This window comes from Gopherus evgoodei, chromosome 1 (assembly GCF_007399415.2).
Source record: "Gopherus evgoodei ecotype Sinaloan lineage chromosome 1, rGopEvg1_v1.p, whole genome shotgun sequence".
NCBI lineage: Eukaryota > Metazoa > Chordata > Testudines > Testudinidae > Gopherus > Gopherus evgoodei.
This window is the reverse complement of record NC_044322.1, coordinates 154,371,157-154,396,378: the sequence shown is the minus strand read 5'-3', so window position 1 is coordinate 154,396,378 and position 25,222 is coordinate 154,371,157. Positions and strand designations below refer to the sequence as shown.

Below are 25,222 nucleotides of genomic sequence, written 5' to 3'. Positions count from 1 at the left end.
CCCCTTTGATCCTCTGTGTCTGCCCCAAGGGCGGGGGCTTGCCCTTTGCGGCCCTCCCCCGCGACTCCAATCGCTAGCAGCTGGAGAGCCGCAGACAGAGGCCACAGTCATCTCTGCCTCCCCACTTCCCCCTCCCGTGGCTGCAGCGTCTGTCTGTGGGTGGAGTCCCTCTGGGCGCACCCCGTCCCCGTCCTCTTCCCAATGTAGCTGGTGCCGAGTAACAGCTCTGGCTGCCCTCAGATGGCTCCGCCGCGTTTTGTTTACACGGTAGAAAGTCCTGATAGCCTCGCTACACGTGACTGTGTGGGAGCCTCGGCAGGAAAGAGGAGTCAACACGCAGAGGAAAGAGGTTGTTCTAAAATCTTAAAATAGACACCGACCCTCGTGTGTGTGTGTGTGTGTGTGTGTGTGTTAAACCGAAATGCACTAGTGTTGTGCATGATTCAATATGTATTTTAAATCGGTTTAGAGACCTAGCTGGCACATTGTACTTAGTTTTATGGTTAAATGAAATGCCACACGTCCCGGGTAAAGGTCAAACTTCTTTTTCTAATCCGCAGATCCAAGCGGCGGCTACTTAGCCTGCTGCTTCCTAGCCTGGCTTGCAAAATGTGTGTCAAATCAGTGATAGCTGTGTAGATCTTGCAAAATATACCTTGGGTATCTTTTATTTAAAAAAAAAACCCTCCCCTTTAACTGCCTGTCTAATATTGGACCGCCGATCGCAAAGTTCTACACTAGGTATCCTAAACTGTGCAATATAGTGTCTTTAAAGTAATTTCTACCATCAGTAATTGTATAATTTGTAAATATATTAGCCATGGGTATAAGAGAAACGAGGTGGCTAAACACGTTTATAAGTAGCTGTGTCGCTGTTTAAGCTTATAAATACTGTAGGAGTTCTGCCCTATAAATCAAAGTCCGGCTGAACAGTTTGGTCTAATCGAAGTCGATTGCTATGAATCCCCAATTGCTTTTCACTTCTCTTAGGGATTTTCACAAACCGAGAAATGATCCTTCCAGTGGCCTGGAGACAATCAGGACGGGGTAATTTATTGCGCTATTTTCATTTCCGAGGGCCAGATTGTTTGTTTAACTACCTCTTGCTCTGTCGGTGCCACTCGCTTACTACGTTACTCGCAGACTTTAACCCATTCAGCTTTATAGCCGCCTGCAGTCGCACTGAGGGTGGGTCTGTGGCTTTTGCAGTGGAAACTGGCGAGCTGCCAGAAGGAGCTGGAGGTGGAAAGAGTAAAGGCGCCAAAAGGGAACTCGTGCGCCGTTGCATTCTCTCCCCTTCCTGGCTCTCTGCAGCTGCCTGTCCCCAGCCTGGCTTCCTCTCCTTTCTTTACCCTGCTTTCACCTTTTCCACTTGTTCCTAATCAAGAAGACGTCCTCACAATAGTGACTCCAGGGAAGGCGGGGGGAGGGGCAAGGCGCTACCACTTTGCACTGGCTTCCCTGCCCAAGAGGCAAGAATGAGCGGCGGCGTCCCCTGGCCCGCGGCATCGGGTTTTTCTAGTTTCCAAGCCAGGAGTGTGTTAACAAAACTTTGCTGCTGCTGGCGTAAGTGGCTGCCAAAAGTCTGTTGACGTTGCGAGGGAGACCCAAACGTTTCCCTTTTTAATCAAATGCCCAAACAGCGCTGTATGTGTCTGTGCCTGTCTCTGCATCGCCGAGCTCTGGCTGCGTGCGGAGAGCGCCGAGAACTGGGTACTCCGGGCACCAGCGCTGCCCTGCAAAGTGAGCACGTCTGGTAGGAAGGGGAGGGAAAGGAGGGAGGCAAGAGGGCAAAGGGGCTGCTCAGCGGTATGCTTGGAGCCTGCTTAGTGTTTGTAAGTGGTTCTCACATGCCGGCATTGCTCTGAAATTGTGTGTGTATCACGCTCTATATATAGCGCCAAAGGGCTAGCCCAGCCAGACACCTCCGGGAGGAAGTTCCGTGCTCGCACATATTGGGCTGAATTCTGCTGGGCACCCCGCCCGCAGCAGGCTAGTTTGCGAGAAGTTGGCGGAGCAGCGCTCGGTAATTCCTGCCCCCGAGGGGAACAGGCTTTCCAGTCCGTGCTGGTACGTACGCGAGAGCTGCATGGCAGCAGCCAGCAACTGCAGCGCTGACTCTTGTGCGGAGGCGGCAGGGTCTCGCACCGACTGACTCCGGGCTGGATAAACCAGCTTGGAAACAGCCGGCCGTGATGTGGTCTGTGGATGGTGCGGGAAACTGGATCCAAGGTGGGCGGGCAAGGGTTTAAACGCGTCCTTTCCTGCGCTGGGTGCAGTCACAGAGGCGCATAGGGCTGTGTTCGGAGCACGGCCGCTTACGCTTCAGATTAGAGATCGGGGCGATCCGTGGAGGAAAATACCAGAGGATCCGGATTTCTCCCTGCGGGGAGGGTGGTAGACCTGCTATAAATGGAGGGCAGGAGTCCCCCCCCCCTTTGCGTATTAAGTGCTTCAGGGTTGGAGGAAGCGACAGAGGTTTCACAGAGGGATTTGCCTGCTGATAATGGGGTGCTGGAGGAGGTGGATTATTTGAGGGGAGCCATCCCCAGGGCTGTGGGTCACCCTCCTTCATCTTGCGACCCCTTGTCCGCAGAGGGGAAAAAAGGAATCGGAAGAGTTAACGTATCTTGCTTGTTGCAATGAAATTATGGCTGGCAGTGGCGCCGCTGTTTGTTCAACAGACCTCCACTTTTAAACAGTTCACAAAAAGTTCATCAGGGCGGCGATTATAAATACAGCCACACGTACGTATCCACAGCACAGCGCGACCCCGAAAGCGATCGCAAAGCCACTGCCTCCCCCCTCCGCTCCGAAAGGATAACTGGGATCAGTGTAGCTCTGTTAGAGAGCATTAATATTGCACGCCCTGGAGAAGCTGCTCAGTTGCACACGCGAAACGCCTGTGTATGAAGGGGGGGGAGAGAAGACGTTTCTTCGCACGCTCAGGGGACTGCAGTGCTGCTTCGGAGAAGGGATTGCAACATTTTCCTTTGCAAGCGCTCAGTAGCAGGTCTGTGCTTCCAGCCGCACGCAGCCTGCCGGCACAGACACCTCGGCCTCAGGCAAACTTCGTGCAGCTGGCGGAGGAGGGGAGGTTCTTGGCTTGCAGTCGAAACGTAGGGTTTTTTTTTGTTGTTGTTAAATACTTCGGGCGTTGGCTGCCTTTTTATTGGGCACTTTCAGTTTGATCTCTCGTATTGCCCGATCCAGCGAGCCAGTGAACCTTTAAGCCGCGAACGTAATTTTTAGTATTTCATTATTTGCAAATGGCAGGGGCTTGACAGGCTTTAATTCAGGCATCGCAGCTGATGTTAATAATACACTTCCAGCGAGGAAACGAGGAGCATTAGCAGTTCCGCTAATGAGTAATATCAGTCTGCCTTTCGTGCCCTCCGTTTAAAAAAAGGGAGAGCAGTGGGCCTCTTTACACACAGCCCTATCTATTTGGACTTTGTGTCCATTCCTTACAGATGAGGCAGCGCACGGGGCGGCTACTAACCGTCTGTAAAACCCTAAATCACTGTCTCCATGCTGCTGCTCTATTGAAAACATTACGAGCCGTGCATCTGGAAACCAGTAAATCTGTCCAGAAACCGTCTTTCCAGTGAAATAGCGCACTATCAGTCAAAAGGAGTTATCTAATCTACAGATTTTTGTGGACTTCATTATTGAAAGCTAACTATTCTGGAGGGAGGAGGGGGAGCGTGTTATTATATTAATATGCATTTGTTCCAGGCATGGGGCTTTACACAATAGTCTTCTCTAAGGGGATGTTTGAGAACACGGGGCTTTCCTGCCGTTTTATTTCCTGAATCTCGCTGAACGGGTATGAAGTGTTGTGTTAAACACACAATGTGGGATTCTTCCTCCTTAAATAGCAAAGTAATCATTTGCATATCGTGGACTCTGACAAAGGAAATTAGTTTACTCGAGAAGCATATATGCTTTGGGAAACCATCCATTACTGGCTTGTATGCATGTGTAAAAAGAGTGCCGTGCCTCCCGTTTGAAGGACTCTATTTTTGTAAGAGAGGAAGAGCTGAGGGATATCCTGTGCATTAAAGTCTCCCCCTACTTATTAACCCAGCATTTAACAGCAGGATGCAGGCTGAAGCTCAGTCAAAAGAAACGACTCAACCTCCAAAGAGCAATTAAAATCCTGCACTGGAATAAATCATGCGCCGCGATAATCCTGTTAATAAAACGCAGCTTGTCCTGACACTTCACTCATGCAGCAAACTAGAATTTAATGGGGGTGGCGATGGCATAAGAAAGGAAGAAAAGGCATTCCCTCTCCGCGACAATCCGGTACCTTTCACCTGCCTTTGCTTCTGCACCACACAGCGCCTATCCTCTCGGACTGGTAATACTCCTCCAGTGAGCCCGCTAATGATTTCTTTCCCTGGAGTAAGCAGGCGTCATTTGAGTTACTGAAGGCACTCGCAGCAGCTCCAATGCAAAAGCCATCAGGGTTTGGTGCTTAATCAAATCAAGGGGTAGGGAGCTCAGCAACCCCCTTGCTATTTTTAACTCATGTGCAAAGGTTAGAAGGGAGTTTTCCTTTAGATCCATTTCACAGAGGCACCTCTTCAGTTTAACTCCTACTGTACAAGCTTTCTCAGCAGTTAGTAGGGTGGGTGATAGGGAAGGTATATACTTGTTATTGTAATGCGCTTTCTGCTATTGTGTATTCCTAGTGTAGATTTTTTTTCCAGTTTAAAACGTGTGCAGAATTTCTCCTTATTTGGGTGTAGGTAAGGTGCATGGGACATGTTTGGGGATCAGTGTAGACTTTACCAGTCCAATCATTTCTTAGTTCAAATTAAACGCATTGGAGAAACTTTTTTTTTGTAAATTGTCGATAGCTTGGAATGATTCTTAATTTTGTGGTTGTGCACTAGGGAAAAGATCCATCTCCTCTGACCTATAAATGCCCTCAATTTGCTCCTTTATTGCAGGGTATCTCTCTCAGCATGTTTAGCCTAGGCAGCTCACTCCCCACACCAATCCTGCATTCATTATTAATTACCCGGAGGGAGCGAGGGAGGCTGGCTGGCTGGCTGCCTGCTCCACTGTGCTGTTTGCCCTTCCTCCTAGACTAATCTTCTCAACTTTTGTTTTAATAGAATATAAAATCGTGAAGAAAAAGCAGCGCTTTTAGGACGACGTCATGCTTTCTGCAACTCCCCTGTATGGCAACGTTCATAGCTGGATGAGCAATGAAAGGGTCCGCATGTGTGGAATTAATGAAGACAGGTAAATATTTAAGCTTCTGGCAAGTTAAACCAGGGTGAGATTCTGTGATGTGAGATTTCAGAGTTCATTCGCTTTCCTAATGCCTGAGTAGATAGCTGCCTTCTTGTATCGAGATCAGGCCAGCATATGGGGGAGGGGGGGGGAACATGTGCATGACACCAGTAGACCAGCTAGTGATTTACTGTTTAACAGGCAACCTGGTTCAGTGAAGCAGTAACGCCCTTTAAAAAAGATTACTCCCCTAAGCAGCCTTTAAATGCACTTTTACACTTAATGTATTATTTCGTTCTTATGAAGAAGTATTAATCCAAATACATATTCTTTAAACTCTAAATGCTAGGCATGCCAGTACCATGTGATTTGTCTCTCAGTGCCTTAAAACAAATGTCTTGCCCAGTGATTAAAAATAGAAACAATGGCCTTTTTATCTAGGTACTGGATTCCTTATTGTCATCCCATATGTTGTGTTTTTCTCCTAATACTATTAATTCAAGAATCTTAGTTATGCTTCTTAATACATATTTTCCAAGTGGACTCTATGGCTAAAGGGCACCACAAACTTGAAAACTAGTTTATTTAAAAACAATAAACCTCAACAGTACTTTCAGAGACTACTCTTAACATTGAGTAACCCTGCCAACTTTTGTGATATACATTTTTTTACAATAATATTTTCCTGTTTCTTCCACCTCCTCCTCCTGTTTTTTAAACAACTTTCTCCTTTGATGCTGACTGACAGCCCCCACAGAAGCAGGGTGTTTGTGATATATACAGGGGAAAACAATGAAGGTGACTATGTGCTAGCTCTGTTCAAACACAAAGTAAACAAACTGGGTTAAAAAGTTTTGCTATTGTTTTTCCTAATTGTTTCCAGGTATAGTAGTAATAGGAGTTATTTGCATCATTAACAGATTTATAAAATCAGAAGTGTAATTTTAATTTTTTTCAAGTTGTTAGTTCTTTAAATATCAGATGATTGAAACTGTCTCTTCTGGGTAATGATGAAACTTTCATTCTGCTTCATGTCAGCTGTTTTATTCATGGGATTTGAAAGTTGGCACTAAGGTATATTCTTTATTAGTGCTTTCTGTGATAACAAGTCCCAGCCCTGCAAAACTGGTATGGTGCAGATGTGGAGCTTACTCTTTAGCATGGACTAGGTGATGCTTGTATGATGATAGTCTTCTCTAACATTTAGAGATGGTATGTGAATATGGTACATTAAATTACATAATTATCACTACATATGAAGTTTTAAAAAAACTAACAAAGAAGCCACTTGCCTTTGGGACAAGTTATTTTGAAGTGGACTAAAATTTTCTTAATGTCAAAACCTCTTTTACCTTGAATCTGTTCTCAGGCAATATTTAAATATCATAATTTTTTTTGTGAGTTAACATAGAGAATGGAGACAATTTCATATGGGATTGTTATGGGGAAATTGAAATATAGAGCCTTACAATATTTTATTAATATTATATGCAAGGAATATTTTCAAATAGTAAGCTTACATTTTTAATAGGAAAATTCCAGTAAATGATGGCGATGCTCCGAAAAGCAGATTGGAATTGAGGGAAGAAAATCACCTGAATCACAGTGTGGTAAGAGATTAATAGCTTTAGACTGAAATAGCATCTGATTATTTTTATTTCATTTTTGTATGATGAAATTTCACTTAAAGAAATTATTAAAATATCTTGAGTGCAGCTACAATTAAGACACCAGTTGCTTCAGGTAAGAGGTCGTCTTCAAGTTGTAGTAGAAGATTTTTATTTTTCAAAGGTGTGAAGAAGTCCTCATGGTAGAAACAATCTCCTTCAGTCTGTTCTGTTATCTTGTTAATTCTTTTGTATGCAGAGTGGTACACCATCAGCACTGTTATTCCTAATGGCTTAGGAATAATGTGTTGTGGCACATTTGTGATTCTGGCAGGATTAGTTTATAAAGTCACTAAATAAATCAAAACACCAGCTGTTTGGCTTTCTGTTTAAAAAGTCGGAAGTGGAAATAAAAAAAATTCAGCACGGTTTCATTGATGTACTTTTCATAGAGACGTGGTACTGGAAGAGACCTCCTGGGTTATCGAGTCTATCCCCTTGCTATCATTGTCAACCCCCTTATATAATCCTGTTAATAAATTTATTGAGCTCCATCTCCAAACAAGTCAGATTGTTTGTTTGTTTGTTTTTCCCCCACTACTGCTGTTGTAGAAAAGGGGTGGTGAGTTTGGGTGTGGTGCACATGTAGCCTCCTATCCTGGATTTTCCCTTGCAGACAGACTTGCAAAAGTGATGCCTGTTGGATATTTCAAAAGGCTTGTGCCCCTGAAAGGATTGCATTTTTGGGAAGACATAGTTGTTGTCTTCTGCCTCGTAGTAAGGGTTTCTGCTGAGAAGTGGAAATTTAAGGAGATGATTATTTAAAGGCAGTAGTAACATAGTTAGGTTCCAAGTGTGTAAGGGTCAACACATCTCGTCATATTATTCATTTTAAAAACTTATTTTACTAAATAGTGCCCCTTTACAGCTTGTCAGGTTCTCCAAGACACACATGAAGCAGCCAACATCTTAATTAATTAAATTTATTTCCGGCAGTCGTGTTCACCAGTTCAATCAACCTACATACATTTTAACAATGAACAGTGTATTTGTATTAGTGTTGTTTCTCTTTGAAATTAAAGATGTTATAGTCTAGAGTAATGTTGTTTTGTTTTAGCAACATGCAAAAATAATACATTTCTTATTCTACAAAGGTGGATGCAACTACAGCACATCGCATTGACAGTCTTGCAGCTCTGAGCATGGACAGGTCTGGACTTATGCGGGAAGGACTTAGAGTTCCCAGTAGTATTGTCTATTCCAGTTTATGTGGACTTGGCTCAGAGAAAGGACGGGATGCTACAAATTCTATAGCTGGTCTTGGATTTACTCCTGAAAGAAATCCAGAGATGCAGTTCAAATCGAATCCCTCTGAAGCAATAGAAAATGCAGCTGTCTCTGTAAAACCCCCAAATGGCTTCAGTGCTATATATAAAACACCTGGAATACAAAAAAATTCTGTTCCAACAGGGGAAACACTAGGCTTGGACAGAACTTCAAGTGACAAACAAAGTCCTCTTAATGTCAATGGTGCTAGTTACCTAAGGCTTCCCTGGGTAAATCCTTATATGGAGGGTGCAACACCCGCTCTATATCCTTTTCTTGACTCACCAAATAAGTATTCATTGAACATGTATAAGGCATTGCTACCTCAGCAGTCCACATACAGCTTACCACAACATCTGACGTATTCACCTGTATGTACAAATGGCGAACGTTTTTTATATCTGCCGCCTTCTCACTACGTTACTCCCCACATTCCATCATCTTTAGCTTCACCAATGAGGATCTCAGCTGCTTCAGCATCTCCAGCAATTCCACCACTAGTGCACTGTCCAGATAAAAGCTTGTCTTGGAAGATGGGAGTCAGTCCTGGAAATCCTATTGACTCTCATGCCTATCCACATATTCAGAACAGCAAACAGCCCAGAGTCCCATCTGCAAAGTCAGCTGCTGGTAATATGTCGACAGACCCTGCTATCTTGTTATCTCATTCACCAAGACCATCTCCTAGAGTTCATCTGCCCACACAAGTTGGGGATACCTACTCGGAGTATCACAAACAGTTTACCAGAATTTCGACGTCCCCTTCTTCAGTTACGCTCCCAAAGCCATATGTGAGTGTAAGTAATGAATTTCCTTCTTCACGACTATCTAATGGAAAAATTCCCAAAACTCATGACACTGGTGAAATTTCACAGCAAGCTGCAACACATGTAAGAAAAACAGGTCATGATAGAAAGGACAGCCGGTCACCTCTGCCAATAGAAAAACAAACAACTGCCAAAGATGTCATAGACAAGCCATTAGACTTGTCATCAAAAGTTGTTGATGCAGAGACAACCAAATCTGACCTTATTAAAAAAATGGCACCTACTGTTTTAGTTCATAGCCGAGGTGGAAGTGGATTAGTTTTACCTGGAAGCGATGTTCAGAAAGAAACTATTTTTCCTTTGGGAAATGGTTGTCCTCTCTATAGACCTGAAATAATTAGCACTGCGCCCTCATCCTGGGTTGTTCCTGGTCCAAGTCCGAACGAAGATACTGGTGGTAAAAACATGCAGTTGAAAAACAAAGCATTAGACTGGGTGATACCACAACAGAGAAGTTCTTCTTGCCCTAGGATGGGTGGAACAGAAGCAGTAGTCAGTAATATTTCAGGGTCTGTGTCAAGTGGAGGTCGGCCAGCATCTGCTTCACCAGCCCCAAATGCCAATGTAGATTGCACCAAGACAAACAGGAGTGCTATGGAAAGTACTGCATCTGTCATACAGCATATAGGACAACCTTTAGCAACGTCTGCAAAACATAACAGTAAAGTGACTAAGTCCAATAATCAAGAATCTAGTTTCAAAGCAAATGAGAATGCCCTTGCATCGAGTTCCATGTTTTTACCTCCAAACGAGGCATTCCGATCTCCACCATTGCCATATCCAAGAAGTTATCTCCCATTTCCAGTTCCAGAGGGTATAGCTATAAGCCCTTTATCTTTACATGGAAAAGGACCTGTGTATCCTCATCCACTTTTGTTACCCAATGGCAGTCTTTTCCCTGGGCATCTGGCACCAAAACCTGGCATTCCATACACCCTGCCAGCTGCTAGAGGAGAGTTTATGACCTATCAAGATGCCCTGGGGATGGGGATGGTACATCCTATGTTGTTACAGCATTCAACTTTGGAAATAAATAAGGATGAAAAATCAGAAAGAAGATCTAGATCACACGAAAGGCTCCGCTATGAGGATCCTGCTACAAGAAACAGATTGCCAGAGATGCTGGAAACCAGTACAAAAACACATTATGAAGTACCTATTGATAAGAACACAAAATTACACCAAAGTTCAAGTCATAGTAAGAACACGGCCAAAAGTGACAAACACATCTTTTCAGATCTTCTGCGAGATGAACAAGATGTGAAAAGTGAAACAAATGTAGCAAAATCTGGCTTTACTACTGAAAGCAGTAATCAAACTAGTGACATCACGAAGCGCAAGGTAGAACACGTGTTTCAGCACAGAGATTTTATTGTAATGAGAGAAGAGTTTGGAAGAAATAATGATTTCCACGAAACCTATAATTTTAAACAGGCCCAGAATTCATCACTGTTCAATTTAAGGAAAGAGGACATATCAGGAAGCCAAAATAAAGAAAGATTACCAGTTCAGCCTTCCTCTGCTTTCTTAGAGAATACTCATGGAAGTGATGGTCCAGCTATGTGTTTTGGCAAAGTACAGGATGGTGCAAAACAACTTTGTATGGGAAATATACAGTCAAGTATTGAGTCTAATCAGACATATACCAAAGATGGAACTGATGATCTAGAATCTACTGATGGCAAAATATTGAAACCCAAGCCGTCTAAATTGGCAAAAAGAATTGCAAACTCTGCTGGCTATGTAGGTGATCGATTCAAGTGTGTTACAACTGAACTGTATGCAGATTCTAGTCAACTCAGCCGAGAGCAGCGGGCACTGCAGGTGAGTCTGTGAAGTTTAACTACCAAAGCATTTTTTGTGTTTTTGTTTATAAAGTCACAGTCAAGTATTAAATTTGATATATCCTACACAGGTGGGGAATATGTTATTTGGTCTAGATGTTGCCAGAAATGGTAACAATAATTTTTTGTTTATAAAATTGTGAAGCCAGGTTATGTGAATAATAGTAGATGTGAACTATATGTATTCACTAGTCAGTTTAAAAAATGCTGTAAATGAGAACTGATAAAGTGCTGATAACATAAGTATTAACTATTCTGCGGTTAGGGGAGCTGAAGAATGCATGATATGTTAGACTAGTGGTTGCTTTAGCTTCTCAAGTAGGCCTGTACTGTAAGATAGCAAAGGGTATCCAGACGTTCTGATTGCTATACCATACGTGACATTTGATGGAGAGGAGAAGCAGCCATGTGTTGGTGGGTTTTATGCAACTTTTATGCAACCTTTTCACCAATCAAGAATGTAGTAAAGGAATAGAAGCAGTATTGAATTTGATGTTGAGCGATGACAGATATTGTGTAGGAATTTCCTTAAGATACTTTACTTTTAATTTAAAAGATGAGTTAAACCAAATTGTTGTGCAATGTTAAGAAAAGAATTGGTTTATGCTTATAAAAATGGATGAAATTATTTAAATGATCCATTGAGTGCCCATTTTAATTACATAGATGGAAGGATTACAAGAGGACAGTATTTTATGTCTACCTGCTGCTTACTGTGAGGTCAGTTCTTCAAATTTTTATTACTAGAATCTTACATAAACCTTTGAGTTAAATTTCATTTCCAAATACACAAAGGGAAGTTTGTGGGCCATGGTCGTCTTTATTCATTGTGCAGTTTCTGTTTTTATGTTTTTGTTTTGTTTCTTATACCTCCAAAACAGAATGTTTTTGTTTTTATATACTGTATATCTTTATATATGGAAGAATTGTGTGGATTTTTACATATAGATACTAGAAATTTTGAATATTTTTATACAACTGAGATATTTTAAACTTTATATGTTAGATATATATCTCAAACTTTGGTTTTGAGCAGATTTTTCTTTGGAAATACTTTCATATAAGGTAAGGTAAATGGAGTAGCTTTTATTGTGAGATTTTTTTCATATCAATTCTCTTTCTAGCGTGCAATGATGCGCTTCTCAGAGTTGGAGATGAAAGAGAGAGAAGGCCACACAGCAACCAAAGACTCGGAGGTCTGCAGATTCAACCAGGCAGACTGGGAAAACTTGAAGGGAAATAATGAAAAGAAGCCAAAGTCTGTCACTCTGGAAGATGCCATTGCTGATCAAAATGACAATGATAGATGTAAGCACATTAAGATGGCTTTTTGAAGTGTGTGTGTGTGTGTGTATGTATGTATACTATAGCAGTTTGTCCTAAAACAACATAATACATGGAAAGTAGTAGAATTTTTATCACTACAGAATGTTGTAAATAAGAATGATTAATAGTGACAACAGTAACTAATACAAATTTACATAACAGTATCTAGTCACATTTTTATATATAGAGTTGTGACCTCTGCTGTTTTCCATGCATTTTTTATTTGATCTATGAATGTCTGTTGAAAAGTTGCACCTTTCGGCAGTGTCACTTCTGTGAAAATAGCAGGTTCTTGTCATAGCACTTATCACCCTACACGGATCTACTTTGCAGTAGATGAACTAGTACCTTAACAGCTGAAACTAAAATCTCAGGGTCTTGTTGCACCATTAGTTTTTAAGTAGAACTTTCCCATGTTCCCTTTGTGAAGTTCTGTTTTAAAAATGAGCGGCACTGTTAAGTTCCAATAATATAACTTTCCTTCACTATATGGGGGCAGGCAAAATGGAAGGGTTGCAAGGGAAGTCAAGTAAATAATCTACCACATCTACTTTATTTATAAATAAACTGTAGCTGTGAAATTGAAAATGCATTTGTAACTGTCTCATCCCCTCCACTTATTACTGTGGCAGGGTATGTATGTGTTAGACCATCAGAAGTCCTCAAGGGCAGTCACCATGCTGTGAAACTGTCTGTTGCTGATGCATTGTTGTTTGGGCCAAGGGAAAGAGGTTTTGCAGTAGCGTGGGACAGTGTATGGAAGTACTGTCATTGAGCTCTATTGCAAAAGGCACAAAACACTTTTTTCCTAAGTCATATTAATTTTTTAATGGATATTTGTAAAATTAGTTCCAATTCATAGCAAGTAGTCTGGGTTCCATCAGTCTCCAAACTGTTTTCTTTGCAACAGCTTGTAACAAAGTAATTAAGGAGCTGATCACTGTTTTATTCTGTATTTGCAGAAAATTCAAAGTTGCAATTCAAGAAAAATGTTAGTAAAACACTGGATGGTCTATGTATATGTATAATTTAATGGGTTGATGTGCCCCTTCATAGTCGAGGATTTAAGAGTAGGGCTGGTAGAAAATGTCATCTAAGCAATTTAATGATTGTGAGTTATTGTCCTGGTCTTTGTTTAATAATGTTGGTGGACAGGGTGATCAGCATCTGATCAGTTCCTCACCTCAGTCAAGTTACTGTGGTGCTGTGGCCACTAAAATAAAAATATGTGAATAAAAAGATAGCTTGGCAAAGTAACAGCAAAGATTTCATTGTTAATCTACAGCAAGTATCAAAATGGCAATCAAGCTTAGCTTCTACAACCCTAAGCCTTCTGTTCCCTTCAAGGTGTATTGAGTGAGTTTCTAAGAGGAAAGAGGCCTTGTTATTCTACAGTATCCCATTGCCTGGTCATAAGCATGATAGACTTTCTACAGGGTGCTACTGCTAGAGCTTTCTTCAATTCTCAGCACTACTCGCACCTCAGAGTGCACTGCACACTTGTAATGCCCTCCATGAAATCCCCCACACTTCCTGAACTATCAAAATGTTGTAAGAGCCGCAACATCTGGGTTCTGCCACCTGGATGCCACTGTTGGAGGAGGGCAGGTCACCTAAGTGCTCACAGGGGTAAAGTGAAGGGAAGAATAGGCTTTTGCCAAAAGAAGATCAAGTTGATTGAGAGAGAAAACAGGGAATAGTCTGGAGGGTGAGGGAAGGAGAGAAAAAAGTTCCTCAGATGCACTTGTTTTCAGATTCTCGGACTTGTTTGAGGATTATCCCTCACTATTATAATGTAATCTTAAAATTACACTTTTGATGCAGAAAATAGCAAAAAATGAAACCAAACTCCAAACAGTACAATTTGCACTTTTCTCAAATCCATACCTTAGCAGTGTTCTGGCTCATGAGACTCCATTGGATGAAATGCATTTGGAACTAATAAAGAATTGTTGGGAATGGGAAGGGTATTATGATTTTTTTTGAGTATGTTCTTGTGCGTAATTAATTAGCTATGAGTTGATGGGAAGTTTTATAGGCTTGTTAAAATTGCTAAATCTATCAACCTTTAAAAATGCAGCTTTCTTTTAGTACGGGAGTTTCTCTTGCACATGATGGGCTTTGCAGCTACTACACATGCAGTTACTAATTCGGTTCTCAAGGCAGGTCTGCACTTAATCTTTGTCTACACTGCTGAGTTAGGTTGACGTAAGCCGCCTTGCATCAACCTAACTCTCTAAGCATCTACACTAAAATGTTGCTCCTGACGATAGAACTCGTCCGCTATGCCAACCAGGGCTGACTCCAGGCACTAACATTCCAAGCAGGTGCTTGGGGCGGCAGTCTGCAAAGGGCGGCAGTCCATGTGTTTCTGCCACCTTAAGCAGTGCACCGAATTGCTGCTGCGGGCAGCGGAGGCAATCCATGTGCCCTTAGGGTGGCATGGGTGTTTCTGTGGTGGCGGAAATTCAGCGGCAGCTTCTATGTTCAGCTGCCCGCAGGGGCAATTTGGCGGCTTGTCTTCTGGCTGAAGACAGAAGCTGCCACTGAATTGCTGCTGCCACCGAAATGCGTGTGCCACCCTAAGGGCACACGGACTGCCTCTGCCATCCGTGGCGGCAATTTGGCGCGCTGCTTGGGGCGGCAAAAACAGTAGATCTGGCCCTGATGCCAACTTAATAACCTCACCTCTGTGAGAGGCATAGCACTTAGGTTGACATACTTAGGTCGACGCAGTGTCACTACATTGCTTACGTGGACTGTTGCTGGCTTTCAGAAACCATCCAGCAATGCCCCACACTGACAGTACAATTGGTGCAAGCACTCCTGGTGAGGTTGTGCGCCACCGACACGAGCATATGTGGCTATGCAAAAGTGATTTAATTACTGCAGTGATTGTATGTCAATGTAACTTAGTCAACATCATTTTTGTAGTGTAGACGTGCGCTTCAAGTGCTGCAGTGGCCCAGCTGTGCTGTTGTAGAGCTTCAGTGAAGATGTTACTAGCTGACATGAGCGTTTCTGCCATTGGTGTAGTTAATGCACCTCTGCAAGAGGCGATAGGTAGCTATATTGACGGGAGAAGCCATCCTGTCAACATAGCATTATCTACAGCGAGGGTTAGGTCAGTGTAACTGCGTCACTCAAGGGTATGGATTTTTCATACCCCCGAGTGACTTAGTTATACTGATGTAAGTCTGTAGTATAGACTTGGCCTCAGTAAAACTTTTTACTGCCCTGTTTCACCTTCTGCTGCTTGGTATAGCAGTTGATTAAATCAGGGATATGAAGTTTGCACTTCTTGAATGCCTCTATCACAGTCTTTTTGGTGCTCTGGTGCAGCTTGAATTGCTGGGAATCCTAACACATCTCTCTAACAGAATAACAACTGGCAAAGATGAGATAAACCTTGCCTAGTGTTCTCCTCAATTTACCAGCTGTGGCTTTCAATAACGATGCTCACAGGAGAACATATAAATACTTTCTTTCCTCTCTCCCCTCCCCCCACAATTCCTGATCTCTGCTGAAAGGTTTAAAATTGAATAGAACTCTAAACAGCTGTATTTCAGAACTTCCCCCAGCTTATGTTCTGCCTCCTATGTTGGATCTTGATGCTGAAAAGATGCTACATTTTGTTTTATACATAAATTCCTATCTAATGTTAGGCAGTAGACCTTCCCGATGCTAGCAGGAAATTCATGACAAAAATTAATTGATTAATCAGTAATTTCTGGTAAAATGTTAAATTTGCACCCTGCTGTGAACCTTTAGCTGGCTAACGTGCATTTGAAAGAAAAACAAATACAATTTAAAGCCTGATCCTGTAACATGTGGTATGCAGCTTGACTGCTGTGACCTTGCAAGGCTTCAGTCATGTCAGTGGGGCTCTGTGCAGGGTTCAGTAGCCTTTGTGCATAGAACATAATACAGGATCATTGCCTTAAGATCTAGTGGCTGTTTCAGACACTACTTCTATAACCCTTACCTCTTACAGCAATAATAACAGTATTATAAATATTATTGCCACTTTTTTTTTTCTAAGAGAATTAGTACAGCCCTCTGATAACCCCAGTTTTTTTTTTTCCTGGGCTGTCTTGGGGATTTAGTCAAGTGGCACATGGATAAAGCCTTGCCCTCTCAAAAAACCATATGATAATTTAATAAACTGGTCCATATTGTCTAATGACTTCTAAAATATTTCTTCAGTGTTTAGAATGCAGACTATTGCTAGGAATAGTCTCTCTCTCTCTGCAGAAGAGTACAAAGATTCAAACTTGGTTAAATAGAGGGATAACTGTAAGTGTCTTAATACTCTTCCATCTTGTTTAGGACTCGATGGGAAATACGAGAATAGTAGTGAAGCTGCTTTGTTGCTAAGGTGACTAGTAAATGTTGCTGTGGCAATGCTTCTATGGAGCATTTCCATAGCACAAACACGATAAATTATGGGATGCATGTGTCGTGAGTCATAGAATTGTTCAGTGATCAGTGGTTTAAACATACAGATACATTTACTTCAGAGTAGGTCATGTGATGCAAGCATGTTGGTAGATAACCACAATTTTTGAGCAGTACTAAAATCATACAAAAGTATGTAAGAGTAAATAAATTCTACAAGCTGAGAATGTCTTGATAGACAAACTGGTAGTTATGCTCCTCTAATATTACATTAGAGACATACTGTTTGATCCTTAGTAGAGAAAAATAAAAACTGGTATGTTAAAGACCAGAGATTTTGGGCAATGTGGGTGTGAGGAGGAGATTATGGTAATTCTGTGCATAGAAGTATAATGCCTTTATTTGCAAGGAGGTTAAGTCAGATGTTCACAACTGATCTGCAGCCTCTTTGCTAGGTGTCTATGTTCCTTAGCACACAGAATAGGTAATCCTTCAATTTCTTGCCTGTATGCATGCCGAGTAATGAAAGATCAAAATGGTAAGCATTCTGTTATTGTCATTTGGCCTGGTCAGAATTACCTTGCTATGACTGGCAGTGGTGCAAAAAAGCATCAGGATTCTGAATATAATGGATTTAGGTGAAGGAAACAAGGATGGAAGACTTTCGGGAAATACATTTTCACTCTCTGAAAGTCTAACTTTTTCCCCCCGTGGGATAGTCAGAACGCTGCTTGTTTTATCCTGAAAAGTGGCTTGGCTGAAATATTCTATTTTTGTTGTGATCTTGGTGACAAATGCTAGTTCATGTTCAGATAAAGCGTCCTGCGAAGAGTTGGGATGAGGACTAAAAGGCATCTTTCTTAAATGCCTGCAGTGAGAAGTCACTGAAGAGAGGAGAGGAAAAGCTGGTTCTAGTTGCCACTTTATCTATAAAGAAAGAACTGCAGTTTAAAAACTAAAGTATGCTTTTCCTGTTCATATTGTATGGAAGATGTGTTGTTAAACAGTGTTTGTGCTGGCAGGAAAAGGAAGATGGAGAAAATGAAAAAAAGCTTTTAATAATTTCTTCCTCACAAAATGTGACCAGTGCACTGGGGATACTGCTTCAAGTAGAAAACAATACGTGTAGAGTGGTCATTCTTTCTAGTTTCCAGTTTTACAGGATAGTAAAAGATGGTTTTTGTTGCTGAGTTAGTATGACTGGACTGAGGTTAGTAAATGATGTCAGGAACGTGTTGCTCTTCACTGTAGCAGCATTTTCTGTTTTAGAGTGAACCTTCTTATGTGATGTGTTGATATGAAAACTGGCATTTACTATTCTATCAGTCTCTTTCTGCTGCTTATTATTTGAATAGTGATAATGATTTGAAAACTCCAAAGTGTGTGTGCTGTTTGCTTCCTTAACAGAGTAGAAGGTACAGGGGAGGCGTGAGAGCCTGAGGAAGACCAAACTCTTATATGGGCCCAAAGAGGGAGACTGTCCTTGTGCTAGTGCCCTTCTGTTTGATATTCATACCTGGATTTTGGAAGTCCTGTGTCTTTGATCCAGATGGCTTTCCAAGCCAGATTCAGGACAGAGTGGAATCTGGTGGTAAAATATGAATAGAGTTGTGTTCTATGAAACTACTGCAGTTTTTCTGAGCAAAAACCAACAACCTCTCGGCATTTGACATAACTAGACCTCATAACGATAATGCTTTGATGCAGGGTACGTGCCTGAGAAGACTGTGCCAAACTATGGGCCATCTGACAGCTCAGACTTTCGTTTCTGGTTTGTCCTGTGGATTTGTCATTCACTTAGGCACTTGTAGAAAAATGTATTTTTGGTAATCTGCAAATACAGTATAGTCAAGATGCTTTCCAAAATAGTTTAATAACTTTACAGTTCTGCCTGAATATCTCTTCCCTCACTTTGCAACCTTGGTATAGGCAGATTATAATGTCACACGTTTTATATACATTGAGCATCTGATGTTCCTAATCTTTTAAAATGGGTCAGTAAAGGACTGGCCTGCTAGCTTGGCAGCAATGGGATGTCATGCTGCCCTCATGGGGGCATTACTGAGTTTCCTACTGTCTGTGTGGTAGAATCAGGGAGAGGACAGGAATGAGTGGAACTACTCCCATCAGCTATTTGCCACAGACATTGACTGGTAATGGTGGTAGTTTTGCTCTTCTCTCTAGAAACAATGCACCAGAAAAAATCTGTGAATGAAGGACTAATGATAATGAGACTAAATTGAACATCGCCACTTCTTCATTCTTGGGGCTATCCTTTGCATGGCATAGTGGGGCATTCTGGGTTTCTGGGTCAGATCCTGATTGGAAAAAAAAGAATTAGGGAGTTGAATGAATTTGATGTTACTTTGTTTCATTAGTAGTGAGGGGGTGCTAAACGGCTGTTCCCTGCAAATCTCATCTGCAGTCTCTGGATGGTCACAATAAGAACTGCTGCTTCTCCAGGTCCTTACAAGGATCTCTAGGAAATAATCAAGGTGTTCCTCCTCTTTCTCTTTCCAAAGTGCATTATCAACAGGGAGACCGTTCCATAACAGTGATTTTCAATCTGAAAAATACTACATAATTTGTGGTATTGGTGAACACCTTAAATGTAACTATTAGAAATGTGATTAAATTCCCTCTGACTTTGTCTGTTCAGGGAGTTAAACACAAAATAAGATTGTAGATCGCTTTATTAGATTTTATTTTTAGAAACATTTTTGAAGTGATAACTTAATGTTGCCAGTCCAAGTTTTTTTAAATTTGTGCACAACAAATCTGATTAATACTGATGTGCTGGATCTTGTTAGTACATTGTTACCAGATGTGCAGGGGTCTAATATTTACAAGTGCATTTTGATTTTGGACAGTAACATTTTGGAGAAAGAGTTTAATAAACTAAGGTAGCTGCTCCACTCTTTGTATTTTGTTAAAAAGAAAAAGACATATTAGTGTTATGTATATGATGAACAATCTAAAAAATGGGTTCACTTAATACCAAACAGCCACAGAGAGGTATGGTTTGGGCATGAGCATTCCATAGAACAAATATAGTGCTTTCTTGAGAGAGTGCTTCTGGCTTTTACCTCTTGTCCTTTTATTAGTTGAGTTTGTAACCGTCTAAATGGAGTTGAAACTTTTTATGCAGTGTTTTTTTCTGGAGTCTGCAGACAGCTGAAGTGCCCTAACTGCTGCTTAAAGCTTTTCCAAGTTGCAGTAAGTGGAAACTGACCAGAGGCAGCTTCGCTATCACTGCTGCTAAAGGAAACCCTAAGGGCAGCAGTAAAACTGACAAACATGAGGTCAATGTAGCTTTGCTTCAGCTGGGAAGAACTGTGATCAGCAGGGGACAGTAGCTTTGGAGCTGCATAGTGGTGTGGCAGAACATAGACAAAGGCTAAGTAAGAAAGGACTTGATACCATCCTTGTAGTAGTTAGCTCTGAGGTAGAGGTTGGAGGAACACACTCTTTCTCTCCCCCACCTTCCTTCCAACAGCCAGACTAGTTGGGTGCTTGGCTTTGTCAGGAACCTATTAGATCGAGGGTACAAAAGATGTCACAAGCAGGGTCCAGGTTCCTACCATTCTGGTAGGAAAACCAGCATAAACTCCTCAGGGGGGAAAAAACTTTCTCAAGCTCTGTTCACTTATGACACACTGTGACAGGGTAGTCAATAAGCAGACTGTGAGCGAATCCAGACCAGCAGACTGAACGGACTCTTAAATCCTTTAATTTATTACTACTTATTTATTATCACCATTTTGGGTTTTTTTAATTGTTTTCTCTGGAGTCTGGACCTTGACTATACTTTGACCAAAAAATTTGGACCTTGGCAAAAAAATAATTGACTATCCCTACACAATGAGATGCTGCTTGTAGAATATCTTTGAGATTTTCATAAGAGGATAGTCCTCCTTTGTGTGCTTTAAACAGCAGTAAAATAGTAAATAATGAAGACCATGTAAATGTCAACATTAGACTTGAGCACCAGCACCCATTTAAGCAAATAGTGTGCACTACACATCATTATTTCATTCAGTCTGCAGATTCAGGTAGACATGATTGAGCTGGTTTATAACTGATTCACATTTTGAAGGTTGTCTTTGTAATCATGAGGGCTAGGAACTAAAGGGCTAAGCGTTCATTTAAAAATATATTTAAGTTCAGGAGCAGAGGAGGCAGGAACCAAGAAGAAGTACTGGCAAATGGAATAGTGGCCAGCCAGCTCAGTTTACCCTCTGCCTTTCCCAGTCAATGGGGCCTGGCTTTGCTTCTTGCCTGGGCATCGCCAAAAGGAGAATGAGGACCCCTAATCTAGTTCACAGACAGTTGGGTTTCTGGAAAATGTGTCAAGCCCTGTGTAAGAAGGAGCAAGCATGAGTAAGTAGATGGGATGGGTAAGGACGAGTAAATGGGGCCAGGGTGAATGTAAGGAAAAGGATAGTGGGTGAGCCGATATGGTTGAAGAGAAGAGACTGATAGGATAAATTAGAAACTAAGTGGACTTTGTTTGTGTACATGAGAGCAGTTTTGAGGGGAGAAATGGGAGAGACTGAAATTAGAGGGGCTGAGGAAGAGACGACAATATATTTGGAAGCAAAAGGGATGTGAAATGTTGGGAGATGGGGGTGAGAAAGAGGAAATGGACTGTAAACGATACGAGAACAAAAGAGAGTGAGCCAAGAAGGGTAAGACTTATGAGAGACCTAAACTCTAATATATAAAAGTGTTTGTATATAAGATAAAATTTAAAGTTGATTGACATGTTACTTATGTATAGTGCATAATAAGTAGTATGCACCTATTTGGTTTGTTTAGGTCCTGTTTCAAGAAATAATCTCTTTTCAAAGAATCCCTGTACAATGCTTAAGTCCCACTGACATTAAGCATGCGCTTAAGCTGATCCTGAATCACAGTTCTTAAGTTTGAAGGGGCGTGGTAGCACAGGCGTTTTTCTCCTTGGCTAGTAATCTTACTCAAGTAGTGTCAGGTAAATTTTTCAAGGCTTATATGGTCACTGTAGCTGGAAAGCATCATGGAATAAATGAGTGCTGGATTTTTTTTGAAGGAAGAGATGAGGGAACTTTGCCAAATGGTGACTGGGAGATTGTTACAGGTATACAGGGCTGCATATAACCTTCACATAAATGCAGGTAGCATTTTATCATTTCACAGCTATTCTTGAAGTGTTTTTCCTATCAGAGTGAGTGCTAGAATGTGCATTCACTTCTGTTTCCCATTTGTACATCCAAGGACACACAGTGGCAGGGTTGAATTCTTGTAATCAGGCTCTGCAGTTTGGCATGATTAGTCTTGCATTGACTTAAAGTATCAGAGCTGCTGAAATTAATTTTATAAAAGCCATTGCAGAAATGAAGCTTGCATTGCTATCTGATTTTTAAGGTTACTCTTTTGAAAGAGTATGTGCTTTTGATATCTAAAGATGATTCTTTAAAGTCATGGAAAAACCCTGAATTGAAAAGAAAGGTAAGTATACTGTGGCATTTCTATAGCTACTTGTATGGTGAAGTGCCTGATTGGATCTTATCTAAAAATTGAAGGCCAAAAATTTGAATACGTACTTGGTTTTCAACTTGACTGCTGGGAAATTTGCTGTTTTACAGCTGACTGTAAATTAGAATCTAAAGTAAACTATTTCTTGTGTGATTCAGAAATAATAAGGATATATTGTTAGGAAATGGACATTGAAGAGATCAGAAATGAGAGTTATTTTACAACAGACTTTTTTGTTTTGTTTGTTAATTATTTTTAGGTGATTTTAATAGTGCAGAAAACAACCAAGATCACTTTCTTGAAACCTCAGAGGAAAGAGATCCTCCAACTGAGAAATATTATCTGGAGAGACATCCTCTCTATGAAAATATAGGGGACCGGTCAACAGAAGATATCAGTCAGCATCCATGCCCACGTCTGGATAGAAAGCGTAAACACTCTGGTGAGAGAGTACAAAATGAGGGCAGCCAAAACGAAAACTCTGTGGATGAGCTGCAGGATGAAGCTGTGTCAAAGGCAAAAAAGAGGAGAAGCTCCAAAGGTAACCCCATTGCTTTGGTGTCCCTTAAGGAATTTCTTGTGAAAGGAATATCCCTATGAATTAATGTCTCCATTTATTAACTTGATAGTTACCAGTCTGAGCACTGTCATTTCACTTAAAATAATATCTTGGTATCTGAGGGTAAAGCACTAGTCATTGGACATGGTAGCCATAGCATTGCAAATGACCCTAGTGCATGTGACCCTTAATGACCAAACCTTTTAAAATGCATAGTGTGGTGGTAAAGCTGAGACTATATGCCCCGCAAGTGAAATGTAGCTTTTGTTTTAAGTTGAGGGGGCTTTTTGATTAATTTTTAGTTATTTTTCCATTAGATGACTGGCCTGAGAGGGAAATGACAAACAATTCCTCTAACCACTTAGAAGAGCCCAATTGTAATGAGGTGACCAACCTGAAGGTGTGCATTGAATTAACAGGGCTCCATCCCAAAAAGCAGCGTCACCTGCAGCATCTTAGGGAACTATGGGAGCAGCAGGTGTCACCAGAGAGATCCCCATCCGGCAAGTTGGGCCGGCAAAGCAGGAAAGATTTAGCTGAGGCTGTTCAGCCAGAGGCCACTGCAAAGGTCAAAGACTGCACAGAAGAAAGGCACACCAGGAAAAGGTCAGAGGTCAAAAGCAATAGAAGTTGGTCTGAAGAGTCCCTCAAAACAAGTGACAATGAACAAGGTATGCAGAGACTACTAGGGAAACATCAGCTGGCATAGCATTAGTAGTGATGCATGCTGCCACCACTGTTAAGGAATTGTCAGCAGTTTTTATAGAAGTCCACATGTATAAGGACTTACAGCTCCACTATTAAAAAAAAAAACAACAAAACACTAGCTAAAATTTGTCAGATGGGTGTGTATGTGGTTTTTGTCTTTTTTTAAATTGTGGTTTAAATGACTTTAAAATTGAAGTTTTGTGTCTGCAGATGTTTTGGCATTCTTATAATTCATGAATAGTTCTGATTTAGAGAAAAAAAACAAAACCTCAGGTTGTTAGTCCATGTAAGAATACTTACTGCATGTATAGCTAAATGGATTAGTGCCTTTTGGGTATAATTAAAAACAACCAAGAGGTCCAGTATGAGTAGCATGAAGACTTTGATTCTCTATCATGGGAATCTGCTGTTCCATCAGGTTAAGAACTGCTGAGTTTTTCTGCTTTCTCAAAGGCTTAGAGGCAGTCAAGAGGTTACTCCTATTTTTTCCCTTAGTGCAGTCTGCCTGTCTGTTTTCTCTACAGACATGCCCGATGAAGAGCCCTGATGTTGCTCCCCAGTGTTCTTCCATGCACACGTGCAGAGCTTTCCTCAGTGACTCACTGAGGGCTCTGTTCTTCAGGATATTTTGCCAGGATCTTTCTGTCTTTCTCTCCTGCTTCTCTAGTTCACTCTCCATCTCAGGCCGGGTCTATGCTGTAAACTTACATTGGTATAACTACGTCACTCGGTGTGGAAAATCCAGACCCCTGAGCGACGCAGTTATATCAACCTCACCCCTGTGTAGACAGTGCTATGTTAACGGGGAGATTTTCCTGTCAACATAGCTACCGGCCTCTCGGGGAGGTGGATTAAGTACGCCGGCAGGAGAAGCTCCTCACTGTATCACTGAAGCATTTTAAGTGTAGACCTAATCTCAGAGGGCTCCTGGGAGGTTGTGTGGAGGGGCTGGGGTGTTGAGTGACTCTGGGGATTCCCCTTGACTAGCAGTGTGATTCCTTAACACCCCCACAACTGCTTCAATAGCTGAGCAAGGCCCAGCCACATCAAAGGCTGCTGTTCCTGTGTTCAGCTCCACATGCTGGCAATCTTCTCCCACAACCTGAGCTTCTATTACTTCATTCTGGGGGCTTCTCCTAAGCAGGACTGTCTCCCCACTTGCTCCAGTCTGGGGCTTGCTCTCTTCTGTTATTTCTGCTTCATCACCATGGCAGCCAGCAAATGTTGAGCCAGTCGGTGGAAGAGGCGGGCTCCCTGGGACCTCCCCCAAACTGTCACAGTGGCAAGATCCAGCTGCCCACAGTATTCCAGGGAGGGGCCAAGCAATACAGCTTTTTCCCTGTTTTGCTGCCCCTCTCTCCCACCATTCACCTGCTGCTTCATTTCTGTCTTCTCTCTCTCCTTCCCCGGCTCTCAGACCTCAAGTGATTAGTTACCTCAGTCACTTGAGGAGGTATTACTCCCACAAACCTAAGCAACTTAAAATCTTAGCTGCACTCAGATGTCCTCAACGTGCTTTGTACTGTCTTGACTGGCATCCTGCACACCCAAATCATGTGGCTGTTTCTGCTCACAGAGCCTCCACATCTTCTCAGATAGCTCTTCCTTCTCCCTCCATCCCATTTTCAGAAGGAGAGGATGAAGCTTTCCTTCTCCCTTTCAGGATTTGCAGATCAAAGGCTGTAAGCAATTTCCTCCACCCTCCCTAAAGCAAATTTAGTCTTTTTTTTCTGAGGACTCCCCTAAATGTAACTAAAGGCCTGGGTTACATGAGGAAATTAGGTCAATATAACTATGTTGCTCAGGGGTTTGGATTTTTCACACCCCTGAGCGACGTAGTTAAACTGGCCTAACCTCCAGTGT

General features: G+C 41.8%; 1 protein-coding gene across 10 annotated transcripts in view; it reads left to right on the top strand.

The window, feature by feature from the left end:
- BCOR (BCL6 corepressor) overlaps positions 1–25,222 on the top strand; it is a 66,936-nt gene that overhangs the window by 15,289 nt on the left and 26,425 nt on the right. For 2 of the 10 annotated variants that reach the window (XM_030576028.1, XM_030576099.1), the window contains exons 2-8: positions 5,130–5,259; positions 6,782–6,860; positions 8,012–10,834; positions 11,521–11,574; positions 11,979–12,162; positions 22,352–22,633; positions 22,969–23,322. In XM_030576028.1, coding sequence (XP_030431888.1) covers positions 5,174–5,259; positions 6,782–6,860; positions 8,012–10,834; positions 11,521–11,574; positions 11,979–12,162; positions 22,352–22,633; positions 22,969–23,322 — 3,862 coding nt within the window. In that variant the 5' untranslated portion in view covers positions 5,130–5,173. Of the gene's footprint in view, positions 1–98; positions 350–990; positions 1,048–1,550; positions 1,744–1,898; positions 2,071–5,129; positions 5,260–6,781; positions 6,861–8,011; positions 10,835–11,520; positions 11,575–11,978; positions 12,163–22,351; positions 22,634–22,968; positions 23,323–25,222 lie in introns of those variants that run through there. The other 8 variants (XM_030576038.1, XM_030576045.1, XM_030576063.1 and 5 more) reach the window with 8 other exon arrangements.